Source organism: Elephantulus edwardii, unplaced genomic scaffold, assembly GCF_000299155.1.
Source record: "Elephantulus edwardii isolate Elephantulus edwardi_28Jun2011 unplaced genomic scaffold, EleEdw1.0 scaffold00031, whole genome shotgun sequence".
Classification (NCBI taxonomy): Eukaryota; Metazoa; Chordata; class Mammalia; order Macroscelidea; family Macroscelididae; genus Elephantulus; species Elephantulus edwardii.
This window is the reverse complement of record NW_006399781.1, coordinates 9,290,961-9,306,779: the sequence shown is the minus strand read 5'-3', so window position 1 is coordinate 9,306,779 and position 15,819 is coordinate 9,290,961. Positions and strand designations below refer to the sequence as shown.

The 15,819-nt window shown below is 37.9% G+C and overlaps 1 protein-coding gene across 2 annotated transcripts in view; it reads right to left on the bottom strand.

The window, feature by feature from the left end:
* The window catches only part of VPS8 (vacuolar protein sorting 8 homolog (S. cerevisiae)), a 351,425-nt gene that overhangs the window by 154,665 nt on the left and 180,941 nt on the right, over positions 1–15,819 (bottom strand). For both annotated transcript variants that reach the window (XM_006884085.1, XM_006884086.1), the window contains exons 30-32: positions 10,153–10,235; positions 8,854–8,938; positions 7,481–7,579 (exon numbers count right to left, since the gene is read on the bottom strand). In XM_006884085.1, the coding sequence (XP_006884147.1) occupies positions 7,481–7,579; positions 8,854–8,938; positions 10,153–10,235 (267 nt within the window). The remainder of the gene's footprint in view (positions 1–7,480; positions 7,580–8,853; positions 8,939–10,152; positions 10,236–15,819) is intronic.

The following is a 15,819-nucleotide window of genomic DNA, read 5'->3' as shown; positions in this document are numbered from 1 at the left end:
AGCCGCTGGTGGATTCAAACTGCATGCATCTGGGTTGGCATCACAAATCCTCACCCACCAAAAAAACTACAGAAATACAGGAGGGTTCAGAATAACAAACCAAGCCCACAGACACTTTACATATGATCAAGGCAGCACTTCTAGACAAAGGGGAAAGGCAATCTTTTAAAATACCTGTTCCGGGGATGAATGAGAATGCAGTGATTAAAAAAAAAATAAAAATAACTGGATCCATACTATATGCAATATGCTAAAGATAAAAACAAAACAAGAAATCCTTCAGGTAACACAGGAGATAACTTCTAATGTTAGTGGAGAAGATTTTTTTTTCTTCTTTGGTAAAATGAAAACAAAACACAGAACTAGTCTTTAAAATAAAAATATTAAGAGGAAAAGCCACAGAGTGGGGAAAAACAGTTGCAGCACCTATGCCTAAGAAAACAAACATTATATATAAAGAATTCTTATAAATCAATACATTTAAAAGGTATTTAATATAAAAGTGGTCAGAAGATATAAAAAAAATTACACAAGAGGATATTTAAATAGTCAACAAACATTAAAAGGTTGTGAACCTCCTTAGTAATTAAAAACAGAAATGCAAGATAAAATGCGATATTGTTACTTAGCCACTAGATTAGCAAAACCTAAGAGCCTGGCAAGGATATACAACCAGTATGAACCCTCATACAATGCTGACATCTAGTGAATTTTAAGATATTCATCCCAAATAACTAGCAACCACACACCCCAGAGCAGAGATTATCAAGTATTAGCACACATTAGAATCACTTAGAGATCTTATAAATTTCTAGCTGACTCCAGAGCTTGTATCTGAAAAGATTGAAATAGCATTCCTGTTCAGTTCTCTTTCAGCTAATGATGAGCAGGAGGGCCGCGGACCAAAGAGAGCCACTGCTCCAAAAAAAATGCATGTAGTGGTGCTCAAGAACCACGTATATGAATAACAGACTAATTTTAAAAGTTAAAACCCCAAACATTTAAACTGTCCAACAGCAGTAGCATTAAACTTCACTCCTTGGCGAAGGACATCATGCTTAGAAAGGTGGGGTGACAGCGAAGGAGAGAAAGACCTCAACCAGATATACTGACACAATGACTGCAGCAATGGGCTCCAGTGTTAGATATTATAAGGACAGCACAGCAAAGGACAGAGTTCAGACCTGTTGTTCAGAGTGTTACTATGAGTCACATGGGACATGACAGCACCTAATAACAACATACTTATCAAATGATAGGCCACACAAAACCAAAAATTAATTACATCTATATATAGCAAAATGTATAAACTCCTTAGGAAAATACTAGGCATTAAATGACATGAGTCTACAATTTATACAAAATAGTCAAATTCATATATATGTAAGTTCAGAAAAAAAGAGAAAAAGATAATTTTAGATCTAAATCCCTTGTCTGACACGTCATTACCAAATATTTTTTCCCAGTCTGTGGCTTTCCTTTTTACTCTGTTGGAGAAGTTTTTGGATGTGCATAAGGATTTGATTCTTAGAAGGTCCCATTCATCTATTTTATCCTCTCCTGGTTGTAGGTTTTCCAGGATGGTTGGAAGATTGTTTATGTTGTGGATTAGGACTTCTAGAGTTCTTCCAAGCTTTTCTTTAATCAAGTTTATAGTCCTGGTTTCAGTCCTAGGTCCATGATCCACTCTTAGTTGGTTTTTGTATATGGAGTGAGGTATGGATCTTGCTTGAGTTTTCTGCAGTTTTCCAATTTTTCCAGCACCATTTGTTAAAAAGGCTGTCGTTTCCCCACTTAACGGATTTCATCTCCTTGTCAAAAATCAGTTGGCAGATGGGCTAATTTCTAGATTCTCAACTGTATTCCACTTTCTATCTGTCTGTCATTGTACAAGTACTACACTGTCTTGACCACCATGGCAGTGTAGTAGGATTTGAAACCAGGGAGTGAGATGCCTTGTACCTTGTTTCTCTTTTTAAGAAGTGCTTTGTTTATTTGGGGCCACTTTCCATTCCAAATGAAATTGGAGATTACCTTTTCCATCTCTATAGTTTATAAAATACTTGGGCACCACAACAAGATAAAGGTAAATAACCTAACTGAAAAATGGGCACAAGATATGAACAGATACTTCACCAAAGAAGACATTCAGATGTCAAACAAACACATGAAGAAATGTTCAAAATCTCTAGATATAAGAGAGATGCAAATCAAAACAACTATGAGATATCATCTCACCCCAGTAAGAATAGCAAAATTTAACAGAACAGCAAACCACATGCTGGCAAGATTGCGGAGAAACTGGAATCCTTATTCATTGTTAGTGGGAGTGTAAAATGGTGCAACCACTATGGAAGGCTGTATGGTGCTTTCTCAAAAAGTTGCAAAGAGAAATACCATTTGACCCAGCAATTCCACTACTGGGAATATAACCTAAAGAAACCAACACCCAAGCCGATATATGCACACCCATGTTTATCGCAGCTTTGTTCACAATAGCAAAGAGCTGGAAACAATCCAAGTGCCCATCAACAAATGAATGGATTGAGAAGCTCTGGTATATTCACATAATGGAATACTATGGTGCTTTGAAAAACAAGGAACTCATGAAATATTATACAAAATGGGTGAGCCTGGAGGACATTATGCTGAGTGAATATCTCAGTTACAAAAGGACAAATATTGCATAGGGCCACTGTTGTAAAAACAGGACTGATACTGGGGTTGAGGGAAGACTGAGAAAGAGAGGATAAATAATGTATACTGCATTGAAAGAGATGAGGGAAAGAACTGTTTAAAAGGGATATATGATTAGGTATTATTGTCATGAAAGAGTCCAAAATAAAGGCTGCACAGTGGAATGGACTTGGGAGAGAAATTGTGTAACAATGAGAGACTCTTACTTTTCAAAGAGAGGAGCAAATTGAGTGGGAGGGGTGGGCAGGGAGAAAAGTGCAATAATGAATGAATGGAAAACCCAAGTTCTGTAAACTTTCATTAAAATTAATAAAAAAAGAGATAATTTTAGGGATATGTATATGTAATAGTAACCATAAAAGAAGCAAGAGTAACATGGGGAAGGCCAAGTCTCTCTTCTACAGCTTCAGAAAGGGGACCTGTCCCCATGAAAAACATCCATATCATATCACCAAAATAATAGCTACAAGAGCAGACGTGCTGGACCTACTTCCATTAATCACTGGTCTAATATTTGTTGCAAAAGCTGTGGGTTTATTAGGGAAACAGGCTGCAGAGGGTAGAGGAAGGCAAAGGATAGCACATGGTGAAAATCCCAAGGTTTTATTTCAGCACACAAAGACAAGAAACCTCTTGTTTCCTCAATCATCTGGCAAACTTTATCTCATAGCAGACACAAACCAGCTATTCCTTCAATTGTTCAACCTTCAACTCTGGCTTCATCTCCAGGGCTCTGTCAGTCTATGCCCTGACAAACTCTCCCTATAGTTGGGTTTTCTCTTTCTCTTATGTAGGCCTCAGGTGTTGCTGATGTTGAAGATGCTAATCAATGAATGAACCATGTATCTGTAGTTGAGGCAGTTAGAGACCATGCCCCCAGAGGGGGCTAAGGTAATAGATATAAAAATCACTTCTAAAAGTTCTAAAACTATTATCTAGAAAGGCAAGAAATCATCATCACAAAGTAAGAACAAAGGGTGAGTCTGAGGGGAGGCAGAGGACTGTGATCAGAAAAGGACACATGGCAAGAGTTTTTAATATTGGAAATAGTCTATTTCTTAACCTCTGCTTAAGGTGTTTGCTTTTTAATTAAAATGTACAATTTGTTTTATACACTTTTCTGGATTTTAAAAATATACTTCAAAATAAAAATATTTTTTAGAAAGCCTAATAAAACATGTTTTTCCGCTTTAGAAAAGACTGTCTAAAGCAGAGATACCGAAGTGCACAGCCTGCCCTCTCTGAATGACACTCAGGGAGGCTTTGTGACATCTGAGAGGAGTCCTAGTGGTGTAGTGGTTAAAGTGCTAAGTTATTATGCCAAAAAAGGTCTGCAGTTCAGCTCATCAGGTGCTCTGTGGTAAAAAAAAAAAAGTCTTCTTCCATAAAGATTTACAGCCTCACAAACCCTATGGGGCAGCTCTACCCTGTTCTATATGGTCACTATGAGAAGGAAACAACTTGATGACCGTGGGCTGGGTTTGGTTTACCTGATCATTATTAACAAAATCAAGCATGTGCCATGGGAAACTGAGTATCTCTCAGCTACCAAAAGAACAAACAAGTACACCTTGGAGAAAGTGTACCCAGAATGTTCCTTGGAGGCAAAGGTGACATAGTTTCTTTGGACATGCTGTTGTTAGGTGCCATTGAGTTGAGCATGACTCATAGCCCCCCTATGAAGAAAAGATCTGAACCCTGTTCTGTCCAGTGCCATCCTCACACTTCCTGACACACAAGGGCCTATTGCAGCAGTCACTGTGTCAATCCACCTGGTTGAGGATCTTCTCCTCCTTCCCCTCCCCTCCACGCTTCCCAATATCATGTCCTTCTCCAAGGAATAGCCTCTCCTAGCAACATGCCCTAAGTCAGTGAGGCAAAGCCTCATCATCCCTGTTTCCAAAGAGCACTCTACCTGCAAACTATTAGGAGAAGTTATTCCTTGAAGAGGGATATCATGCTTGGAAAGGTAGAGGGTATGGCACAAAAGAAGTCCTTCAAGGAGATGGGACTGTTACAGTGATTGCAGCAAAGGGCTCACGTATGTCAGAAATGATAAGGATAGTACAGAATAGGACAGGATTCAGATCTATGGTTCATAGGGTCTCTGATTCATACTTGACTTGATGCCACCTAACAACAACATTGCAATACATGTGCAGTATTATGACATTGGTTCAAAACATTTATTAACAACTATAACTTTATGAACAACTTTATGAACAACATACCATATGATCACCCTATCTGGTGCCATCCTCAAAATCTCTAACACATACCAGCTCACTGTGTCAATCCAGGTCATTGCAGGTCTTTTTCTGACCTCCCCCCTCCTCACCTTTCCTTACATTATCTCTTTCCAAAGACTAGCCTCTTCTGACAGGATGTCATTTTTTGAGTGCCTGCCAACTTAAGGGGCTCATCTTCCAGCTTCATATTTAATAATGTTCCTCTGTTGTTTGCAGGGTTTTCAAGGTTGGCTATTTCAGAAGTAGATGACCAGTTCTGCTTCTCAGTCTGCATCAGTCTAGAGTTTCTGCTGAAAACTGTCCATCATGGGTGATCCTGACTGACATTTGAAATGCTGGTATAGTTCCCAGCATTACAGCAACATGCAAGCCAGCCCCATCAGCAAACTGACAGTCAAGTGCTGTACCCATAAGTGCACACTAAAAAACAAGTAAGCATATACATATCATAAAACAAATATGCACACTATGGGAAACAGGGGAAAAAAACCTGGACTGAGATAGAGTATCTGCCAGCCCAGCAGATGACTATAGATGACAGGTGCCCAGTCAGGTCAGAGTTTCTGTTCTTCTGAGTAGTGCCCAGGCCCCAAAATAAACCCCCAAAATATTAATAAACACTAAGATGACTTTTCCTCCGATGTATGTAATTTTTATTCCATTTACATTACTAACAACATAAAAGTCCTTCAACAAAAAGTCTATATATTGCTAACAGTGGCCTTAAGATATTAAAAGGGTCAAGGTGAAAGAATGTGCAGATGTTGGAAAAAATCATCAGCAGAAATAACTGTCATACAGCAAAAATACTTCTTGCTTCTCTAGCTCGAGTTTTCTGCTGAGTAATTTGTTTGCTCATTGATTAATTCATCACGTTTCACATTATGCAGAGAGGCGCAGCTCCGTTTCTGGATGTCTGGAGTCCATGTGTGCAAACCACTGCATAATGCAGATGAGGTGAAATGAAGAATGAGCCATAATGTAACTATGAAGACTTAAAGAGGATGATGAAAGGGAAAAGAATACAAAATGATTAAAGAAAAAAAAGATACAACTCAAAATAGGAGCAAGTCTTGCTGAGTTCTTTAACCAAGATATCCTCATCTTGTTGTTAGCAGGAATATGAGAGCATTACATAATAGCATGTTCTACTTCAGACTACACGTCCAACAACTGACTGTACTCCCCTTCCCACCAGATGTTCCACTTTAAGATGCAGCTCACACATCTAATCTTTCCAAGCTTTAGACCTGCAGCAACCAGAGCAAAGTATTAAAACAGCATGCAATGTTTTCTCAAAGTTTCACAGCTCATCCTTTCTTATCATTTTTGTATATATTAAAAACCCCTAACCATACTGAGTTTGTAAAACTTTAAAATATGTAGAATGGATAATGAATAAGGAACTGATGCCTCTGAATTGTGGTGCTGGTGAAGAGAATTTTGGAATGCCAAACATTCTGTCTTAGAAATGCAGAGTCCTCCTTAGAGGTAGAGATGGTGAAACTCCATCTCACTCCCTTTGGCATACCGATAGGAGGGGCTCGTCCTTAGAGATACCATGCTTACAAAAGTGGAGGGTCAGTGAAAGAGAGGAAGACCTTCAATGCAATTAACTGACACAGCATGACAACAAAGACATAGTGACTGCAACAACAGGCTTGAGCATGATAGAAACTGGGAAGTAGTTCAGGATACAACCAGATTTATTCTGTTATTCACAGGGCCATACATGATAAGTAGTAGTCGATTCAACTGCACCTAATAATAAACAATAAATCAATGATCACAACTGATCCCTTCACTTGATTCTTGATACGTGGGGGGTGGGGGGAGGAATCTCTGTAGATACATGAGTTATTTTCCAAACTGGGATTACCTCAACATTTCTCCTTACTAATTTTTGTCAATGATCTGGGACAGATTTGTACCTAAGGCAATTAAACTTTGGAGGGACTGTGAGTCTTTGAGAATGCAGTCTGATATATGCTCGTTACATGTATATTAGTCTCCTTACCGGGGCAGGATTATATAAACATTCTTTTAAGAGCTTTTTGTTTCAATAGTAAAGTCAACTCAAATTCTTGTGAAACAGCATACATACACAAAAATCAGTTGACTATAGTCATGTCAGAATCATTGTTCTTTGACAAGAAGGAAGGAAATACACCAGAAAAAACAACTCGGTAGAGGAATGTTTCTCAGATTTCACCAAGTGATGACTCCCATCATCTCCTGGCAAAAAAGAGAAGTATTATCTGAATCCCTCTAAGAACTCTGTCAAAACCCACTAATATTCTTTTTGTTGCTGGCTAGTTAAACATGGCCTAGTTTCAGAGGTCATAATAACTTACATATGATGTAATCTTTATGAATGCATATATAGGATGGAATAAATTATCTGATAACAACTATAATCTTCAAGTAAATCAAGGTAATAATATGCTACCTGACATACTTAGGTTTCTATCAAGTTCATTTGGGAGATAATCCATTCAAATGGGGAAGTTTAGAAAATTTTGTTGAATCAGTACCTCAATATGGTCCATTGCTTTCTGCCATACAGACTGCTTCTCCTCTGCACTGTGTCCAGGAATGGACAAAATATTGTGGATGTAGTTAAAGACTTCTTCCTGAAGAGTACAAGACAACAGAATTTATCCATTCACTCACACAAGCAGTATTTCATCACTGTCTACCTTCTTCTGTACCTGTACCAGTCTTGGCAAAACAGCTAGTATTTGGGAAAAGAAAACCATTTGGAGGTTTCTAAATAAAAGAGCGATGGCTACATGACACTAATGAGAAAGGGTGATTGTTGAGAGTACACTCTGAGAAGCTGCAACCTTGTTCCAATTAATTTTGCTCTCCAACTATTGACTTCCAATAACCTAATGAGACAACATCAATCTTGCCTTTGGTGGTTCCTATTCAGAGTTATTTCTTCCCCCCCCCTTTTTTTTACTGTGATATGAATGAAAGTTTACAAAGAAAATGAAGTTTTCCATTCAACTGTTCATAAACATGTTGTTTTAGGAAATGATTTACAATATCCACAATGTGCAAGGATGGCGCATGATAGAACCAGGGCTCAGAGGGTCACTATGAGTCGTACTTGACACAATGGCACCTAACAACAACAACAACAACAACAATATAAACCACACTCTTCCGGACTTTTTCCCTGTGATTCTCATTTCCATTAATCTTTCCATCCCATCTCTTCTTGCCTTTTAAACTTCATGCTGGCCAAATACTACCCTTTTTGACCTTATTTTGACATTCATTCTAAGGAATGAGTTATGGTCCCCTTATAGTCTGATCTAGTACAATCTGGTGTAAGTTGGACCAAAGGAGTGAGTTTTGTTCTAGATTTAAAGGATGTCTAAGGGTCATAGTTGGATTTTATTTTGTTTGATTAGCTTCTCAAATTCCAAAACTTGGTTTATATGTTACTTCCTCTAAGATTATTTCTCTGCTTGTTCTAATCTTATCCTTTAAAATTGTACCCTGATTTCTCTTTCCTAGTACTTATCATAACTTTTTACATATTAAGTTTTATTGTGCCCTGACTATTAGATCCCTTCCCTAAATCAGAAGTTCCAAGACTGCAGAGACTGTATTTGTTCTAATTATTTAATATTTTTTTTTCTATAATTATATTTTATTAATTTTCATAAACATTTACAGAGATTTTGGGCTTCCACTCATTCATTGTTGCACTATTCTCTCTATAATTATTTAATATTATTATTGGCTCATAAACAGGCATGGAACACAAAGCTCTTAAATAATCAGTAAAGCATGTCCAAATATTTCTACTGAACAATAATAATGGTTGAACAGTTATTTTTACTTAGTAAAGGTGGGACAAAAACCTAAGGAAGAGAAAAGGGTCTTAACTCACCTCTCTCAATGGGTCACGTAAGTAGCAATCAATGATTTTGTCATACTGGTGTTCACGTTCATACATAAATTCACAGATTTGATAGCTAGATGTAAAAGGAAAAAAATTTCATTGTACCAAACAGGCAAGTGCCTATTAGTTATTGCTTTGAAAAGCTTTCTGAAGATATAGGATAGCATTACGAGAAATTAATACAGAAAATGCGGTTTCTACTGTCAAAGGAAGACACTCTAGCTGAAGGATGTGTGTGTGTGTGTGTGTGTGTGTGTGTGTAATATGTCAGCCATTCCTCTAAACACAGGTTTAAGATGCTGTTGAGCACTGTGTTTGTAAGAAACTTCAAAGCTTAGCACAAAAGAAATGTTAAATCAACGTGTCACGTGAAAAAAACACCAATAAGCTATACATCCATTACTGATTTACAAAAATTTTATATAAAGAATCTTTGTTTAGAATTGTGTATGTTAAAAAAAAAAAAACCACCACCAAACCTAGCATTCAACTACATAACTACTGCATTGTTTGTAAATTTAAAAAAAAAATCAATAAAGTACCATGGACATTCAAAATTAGATATCTAGGGAGCTCTGGTGGCTTGGTGGTGAAGAGCTGCGCTACTAAGTTAAAGGCACACAGTTTGAATCCATCAGCTACTCCATCGAGAACGATGCACAGTCTCCCCCCTGCAGCACTGCCTCTGAAAACCCACTGGAGAGTCAGTCAGCTGGGTACACAGCAGTAACAAGAAGCTGTGCTGCATCTCAAAGGCACACAGTTTGAATCCACCAGTTTCTCCATGGGCATACCTCTGAAAAGGCACTGGAGGGTCATCCACACACATATATACATGTGCTGTTTGTTGTTGTTGTGTGCTGTTGAGTCAGAAATGATTCTCCAGGGGTTTTCAGATGCTGTAAATCACATGGGAGGAGAATGCTCCTCTTTGCTGCGGAGCAGCTGGTGGGTTTGAACAAGGTGCATTGGATTAGCAGTGCAGCTCCTTACCATTAAACCATCACCGCTACCCAAATAAAACCAATAAAGCATAAGGTTTCACTTTCAAACTAAAACAAATGCAAAATGACTTCAGATTAATTCATTTTCAGTTTCTGCATATTTTACTAATTTGTACATTTCAACAGAGAGGCAAAATCTTCCACACTTAGGTTTTGTTGTTATTGCTGTTTGCATAATATTTTCACATTTTAAAAAGCAGCAAGGCATTAATAAGCTGCATTTCAAGTTGGAGAAAGGTAATTTAATGGTGAAAAAAAAATACACAACATCAAAGCAACTTACAACTCAGCTTTTTCTGCCATACGGATGAGCCGACTCTCTTCAAATTGAACTATGCCTCCAGCCTGCAGCAATTCTAAAAGGACCTGAACATTCAAAATAAATGAGCAGAGCACTGGAATTTTTTTAAAAACTTATTACCTCTTTAAAAATCCACTCAGTCATGTAGGCTACAACTTTTATTTTCTTTGTGTTTTTTTATTTGACCATGTCTGACTTACATTTACAGTCAATGGTGATCATACATGGAAGTCTTATAAAAAAGATAAATGATTTGTGGTTTTCACATTTCATATACGAACAGAATTCCACAGTAATAGTCTGAGACAAAGAAAAGCCCTACTACAATACTGAACTAACCACTAACCCCTCCATTAAGCTAAAATGTGTGTGTGTGTGTGTGTGTGTATATATATATATATATATATATATATATATATATATATATATCCTTTTTATATATATATCTCTTTTATATATATATATCCCCTTTATATATATATATCTCCTTTATATATATCTCCTTTATATATATATATATCTCCTTTATATATATATATATATCTCCTTTATATATATCTCCTTTATATATATATATATATCTCCTTTATATATATATCTCCTTTCAAACAGTAAGTGCTTGGCTGGTGTGTTTATGTGGTATAGTTCTTTAAAGGCTGATGTCCACAGAGAGTATCCACACTTATGTGGTCATTTTTATAACATTTTATAATATTATTTTTTATAGTAACATTGGGGCTTGTATAACTAAGCTATGACTCAGTCCCAACCCAACAGCAGTGAGGTGTTATTTTTTTTTTAAATAGCTGAATAAAAATGATATCGAGAATGTTGAGATTTATCAGTATTTTTAAAAGAAAAGTAAAAAATATAAGTTCTTGGATGGTCACTACAGCAATGGCAGAAAGCTTTCTCCCATATTTAAAGTACTTTAGCCTCCCTCAGAATGGCAGGAAACCACTGAACCAAGTATGCATTTTTTTTCCCGAACACAGTAAATTGGGTATTTTCAAATTACACAAATTTCTGAAACGTAGAAAAGGAGAAAGATTCAGTGTAAAAAACATTGTACTTGAACTTTGTAAGTAAACCAGTATAAAACATTTACTTTAAAAAAGGAGGCAAACCTATACAAAGTATACATTTTCAGAACCCCAACATAATCCACATGGAGTGATAACATGTTGACAGAATACATGAAGAACAGATCCGCTTTGTTGCAAGCTTCGATCTGGAATAACACAGAAATGCCAGTGCTAACCTCACTAGAACTGACTAACTCTCAGGAATTTTGCAACCTGGTAATTATGGGTTGAATTCTGTCCCTGCAAATCAAAGGACAGCTGTGAATTTGATCTTGCTTATAAACAGGTTCTTGTCTTGCTATGTCACCTTAACATAGTGGAACAGAGATGGGCCTCAATCTTAATCCATTCAAGGATGTTTTATAAAGAGCGGAGCAGACACAGACTCACTTACAGGCCTAAGAGCTGGTGAAAAATCTGTCTAAAAGCTGAGCAATGGTATGAAACGAGCAGGACTGCCAGGGACTGAAAGGAGCAGGGTTGAAACTGTCCCTGGAGCCCAATCTGGACTGCTTGCCAGAGACAAGAACTAGAACTGCTCGCCTGTGGGAAATTAAGTCTATTCTTTAACAACATCCACTTGTGGTATTTTTGTTAGAGCATCACATGGAAACTAACATGCTGGTTGTGAAACAAAGCCATGACTGAAAAATTACATTGTATAAATTTAAAATTAAACATATTATATTAAAAACAAAGGTAACGGATATTATATTAGAAATCACCACCTCCTAATTATTTTATTAAGTATACTTTTGAATTTACGCTATTTGTATGGGAGAAGTATGTTGTAAGGTGATCTTTCCTGACTCTCGGGTGGGTTTTTAGAGGCTGTAAATACCCAGGAGGAAACTGGCCATCTTCCTCCCTTGAAGCTGCTTGTGGAGTTGAATGCTAGTGCAGCCTTTATATGAGCATCTCTCCCTATGGAGTATTCTGCCAGAGCTCAAGATCATGTGGGTAGCTTGGCAAATACTATGAATCAGAGCTTGACTGGCAAACACTGGAAACTGACAAAAACTATGAATTAGACCTTGATTTATTGCTTCACTGACTGTCAGCAAACTATGGCTCACAGACCAATTTAATTTAATAACAGCTATAAGCCATGAAGAGTTTGACCTTTCTAAAAGGTTATCAAATAAACAAACAAACAAGAACATGTGACAAGAGTGGGTGGACAGAGCGCGGGTAAAGGAAAGGAGAAAGACCTGGTGGGGATTTGAAAAGACCAAAAATTGGTGGGCACAGTCCAATAATGATTCATTTTTGAAAATATAATGTATGGGAATGATTAAGTCTATCCCACTCGAACTTCAAAACCATCTCAGGAACAGGTTTGAGGCTTTGACCACCAATGAGTATAGACCAAATGAGTTGAGGGAGGATATTAAAAATATCGTGCATGAAGAATGCAAAAGATCATTATGAAGGCTGAAGAGTAAGAAAAGACCAAGATGGATGTCAGATGAGACTCTGACTATTGCATTGAAGTGCCAAGAAGCCAAAGCTAAAGGAAGAAATCAAGATATTAAAGAGCTGAACAGAAAATTTCAAAGGGCAGCTTGGGAAGACAAAGCAAGATGTTATAATGAAATGTGCAAGGAGCTGGAGGCAGGATATCAAAAGGGCCAAACTCGTTCATGGTTTCTTAAGCTGAAGGAGTTGAAAAACAAATGAAAGCCATGAGTGACAATACTTAAGGATGCTTTGGGTAGAGTGTTGAATGATCCAGGAAGCGTTAAAAGAAGATGGAAGGAGTACACAGGGTCACTATACCAGAAGGAATTGACTAACACAGAAGAATTTCATGAAATAACATATGAGCAAGAGCCTGTGGTGATGGAGGAAGTTCAAGCTGCTCTGAAGGAACTGGCAAAAAACAAGGCTCCAGGAGTTAATGGTATACCAACTGACATATTTCAACAAACAGATGCTGCCGCGAATGTGCTCACTAAGCTGTGCCAAGAAGTCTGGAGGACAGCCAGCTGACTGAAAAGATCGATATTTGTTCCCATTCCAAAGAAAAGCAACCCAACAGAGTGTGGAAATTATCAAACAATATAATTAATATTACATGCAGGCAAGATTCTGCTGAAAATTATCCAAAAACAATGGGAGCAACATGTCAACAGAGAACTGCCAGATGTGCAGGCTGGAGTTAAAAGAGGTCATGGTACTAGGATTATTATAGCTAATGTTAGATGGATCTTGGCAAAAAACAGAGAATACCAGAAGAATGTCTATCTGTGCTTCATTGACTATGCAAAGACTTTTGACTGTGTGGATCACAACAAGCAATGGCTGACTCTGAGAAGCACGGGAATCCCAGAACATTTAATTGTGCTAATGCGAAACCTATGCTTGGACCAAGAGGCAGTCGTCAGAACAGAGCAAGGAGACACTACATGGTTCAAAATCAAGAAGGGGGTTCTTTTCAATTTGTATGCAGAACTGATCATCCAGGACACTGGGCTGTACGAGGAGGAACGTGGCATCAGGATTGGTGGAAGAGTCATCAATAACCTCCATTATGCGGATGACACAAACCTGCTTGCTGAAACTGAGGAGGACCTGAAGCACTTGCTGCAGGTCAGGGACTGCAGCCTTCAATATGGATTGAAGTTCAACATCAAGAAAACAAAGATTCTCACCACTTTGCCAGTTGGCAGCATCATTATGAATGGTGAAGAGATTGAGATAGCTAACCATTTTAGTTTGCCTGGCTCCACAGTCAACACTCTTGGTACTAGCAGCCAGGAAATCAAGAGATGAACTGCATTGGAAAAGTCAGCTGTCAAGGACCTCCCTAGAGTATTGATGAGCAACCAAATCAGGCTGAAGACCAAGGTGTGCCTGATCTGAGCTATAGTCTTCGCAACTATATGCTATGCATCGGACAGCTGAACAGTGACCAGGGATGATAAAGAATTGATGCCTTTGAGCTGTGATGCTGGAGAAGAGTGTTAACACATCTGCACTGAAAAACAAAGAACTCATGAAATATTGTACAAAATGGGTGACCCTGGAGGACATTATGCTGAATGAAATATCTTAGTCACAAAAGGACAAATACAGCAGAGTGCCACTGTTGTAAAATGGGACTGACATCAGGGTTGGGGGAACCCTAAGAAAGAGGGGATAAATAATGAATACTGCATTGAAACAGATGAGAGAGAGAACTGTTTAAAAGGGTTAAGTTATTAGATATTCTTTTCATGACAAGATTACAGAAAAAGAAATGCATATTAAAGTGGACTGTGGAGGAATTGTGTAACAATGAAAGAATTTTTTTTCTTCAAAGAGAAAAATGAACTGAGGGTGAGGGAGAGAGGAAAAAGTGCAACAATGAAAGAATGGGGGAAAAAGAAATTGAATGAATATGCTGTAAAAATATACGTTGCATTAAAAAAAATTTTATTTTGTTTTTATGTGTGTGTGTCTGTGTGTACCATCAAATCAGATCTCACTGGTACAGGAGGAGATTGTCACTCCTTCTTCAGCACAGCATCTGGTGGATTTAAACCGCACACTTCTGGGATTGCAGTGCATATAAAAATCATTTTTTTTAAAAAAAGAGGAAGAAGAGTGTTGGATATACCATGGACTGCTAGAAGAACAAACAGGTTTGTCCTAGAGAGGGTGAAGCTGGCATGCTCCCTGGAGGCAAGGATTCTGAAGCTCCATCTGACATGACCTGGACATGTTTCAAGGAGGGACCAGTCCTTGGAGAGGGATATCATGTTTGGGAGAGTGGAGGACAGCTCAAGAGAGGAAGACCCTTGATGAGATGGATCGATTGAGCGATTGGAGTGGCAGGAGTAGGTGTGTCGGAGACAGTGAGGCTGGCACAGGACAGAGCAGGATTTAGGGCTCTTGTACATAGGGTTGCTATGAGTCGCAAGCGACTTGACGGCACATAACAACAAACAACAATGGGAATGATTATATGAAAGTATGAGAAAAAATTTTTTTTATAAAAAGGGGGGGAAGAATATGTGATAGCCAATGGTGATTAATTTTATAAAACACAATGTATGTAAATGATTATATGAAAGATCATGCCAATGAATGAAAATATGAGGGGGGGAAACCCTTTTTTTAATAAAAGGAGGGAAAAAAAGAATATGTGAGAGACTGAATGTGGCTCACAAAGTCCAAGATATCTGTTGGTGACAGAAATGAAGCTGGAGATAGAATGACTGAATTTTGCACAATCAATGACTTATTCATTGCAAATACGTTTTTTAAGAGACATAAAAGTAGATTATACACATGGATTTCATCTGATGGTATGCATAGGAATCAGATAGATTACATCTGTGGAAAAAATCCCTGGAGAAGCTCATTATCAGCTGTGAAAACTAGGCCAGGAACTGATTGTGGAACAGACCACCAACCACTCATATGCAAGTTCAAGCTGAAGCTGAGGAAAATTAAACCGAATCCACAGGAGCCAAAATATGACTTTAATTTCATACCACCTGAATTTCAGAATCATCTCAGGAACAGGTTTGAGAACTTGAACACTAATGAGCGAAGACCAGATGAGTTGTGGGAGGAT